The sequence below is a fragment of the Paracoccidioides lutzii genome (genome assembly GCF_000150705.2).
Source record: "Paracoccidioides lutzii Pb01 unplaced genomic scaffold supercont2.107, whole genome shotgun sequence".
NCBI classification, from domain to species: domain Eukaryota; kingdom Fungi; phylum Ascomycota; class Eurotiomycetes; order Onygenales; family Ajellomycetaceae; genus Paracoccidioides; species Paracoccidioides lutzii.
In genome coordinates this window covers 1-1632 of record NW_015441053.1, presented here as the reverse complement: position 1 = coordinate 1632, position 1632 = coordinate 1, and the positions used below count along the sequence as shown (strand labels likewise).

At 41.8% G+C, this 1632-nt stretch overlaps 1 protein-coding gene across 1 annotated transcript; it reads left to right on the top strand.

Annotated features, from left to right (window-relative positions):
• Positions 1-122: 122 nt before the first annotated feature.
• On the top strand, positions 123-1074 carry PAAG_09129 (hypothetical protein; the record flags this gene model as incomplete). The annotated part of the gene is made up of 4 exons (XM_015846739.1): positions 123-186; positions 305-363; positions 468-721; positions 762-1074. 4 exons carry the CDS (start codon positions 123-125, stop codon positions 1072-1074), a joined length of 690 nt encoding a protein of 229 aa, XP_015699362.1.
• Positions 1075-1632: the final 558 nt, after the last annotated feature.

Below are 1632 nucleotides of genomic sequence, written 5' to 3'. Positions count from 1 at the left end.
CAGATAACCCTTTTCTATTGTTTCAATCTCATACATTTTCTAGTTCTCCACTTCGTCCACTTTTAAAACGGCAGTGTAAAACCAAAGGAAGCGTTTCAATTTGACTGAATTCAACAAGTACAATGACACCCATCACTGAAATCCAAGGTGATCTCTTCGACGCACCGGAGGGGGTTTCTTTGATTCGTATGAGTCTTTTTAACACTTTTCATATGCTTTTTGGTTTCTTATATTCCTTTGCCAAGTTTTGCCTTATGGTGTATTGTTATGTTGACTCCTGCTAACTTTACGCAAATACGAATAGACGCGTGCAATTGTCAAGGGTCATGGGGCAAAGGGGTTGCCCAGGGTTTTAGGGAAAAAGTATGCATTTAGTTGATAAATATATAGCTATATTTATATCTACATGTATATCTATGAAGACTCCTCCTACTTTTAGGTGGCCATATCTAATACACACTGCGTAGTACCCAGCCGCTTACCGCATCTTCCGCGCCCACTGTCAACAATACTTGGCCAATCCACAAATACAAACACAGCCCATTCCCGGCACAGGACCAAACGCCGATCGCCAACAACCTCGCACTGTCAAATTACCTGAAGGCACAGCCCTGGTAAATCTCACCACAGCCAGCAGACTACCAGCCGCGCCCGCAGCCGCGGTCTCACCTGCAATCACATTTCCAACTTGGCCCCAGCAGTGTCAGTCGTGGGCGCGGAGGTGAGCGAGGACGGCGACGCGGGAGACTAAATAGTTCCAGAGGTCCAAGACCACCTCCAGCGGGGAAAAAGCATTGGATCATCTGCCTCTTTACGTCGTGGCACTATGGCCCGCAGAACAGGAGTCCACCAGATCTCATTTTGGCCAATACAGAGCTTGCTGTTGCTGATCTGAAAAGACAGCTTGCTACTTTTTCCGCTACTGTTGCGGAGATGGCAGGAGAGGGGCAACCAGGGCAGCTATGGGGATGTAGATTTAATGCGGGGCTTTTTGGTGTGCCGTGGGAGCGGACAAAAAGGATGCTGGAGGAGGCGGGGTTGAGGATGACGATTGTCAGCCCACCAGGGCAATAGAGGGTTAAGTTAATTAGATTATTGAGATAAAAGGGTTTGGGTTAACATGGGATAAAAGCGGATATGACAGAAGCTACAGTGAATATTTTGTCTTATATCAGGGAATTCAGCGTGTGGCTTGATGTATGACGGGTGAGACATACAGCCCGCAGCAGATCTAGTACCTGTGGTGAACTGTATCATTGGTTCCAATGTGCTGCATTTGCATGCAGCTTACTGGCTACTTTCATCTCAAAAATTGTTCCATTTTAATAGTTCTTTTATTGAGGAATATCTTTTTTATTATATCTTTGTTTGCCCTTTCAGGATAGATTTATATATAAAATGAGTAATATAAGCACAAAATCATCAATTACCTCTTATTTCTATAAAAAAAAAAGTGAATTTTTTTATTTCTTGATAGAGAAATTAGTTTACTATAATGATTTTATCTTACAAATAATTATTTACTTTAAATTTACTGTATTTTGATTTTATGTATTATCTTTTCTAATTTAACTATATTAGTTTTTTTATAGAGTGCCCCCCCGGGTCTATTATATAATTATAAATTTGAGT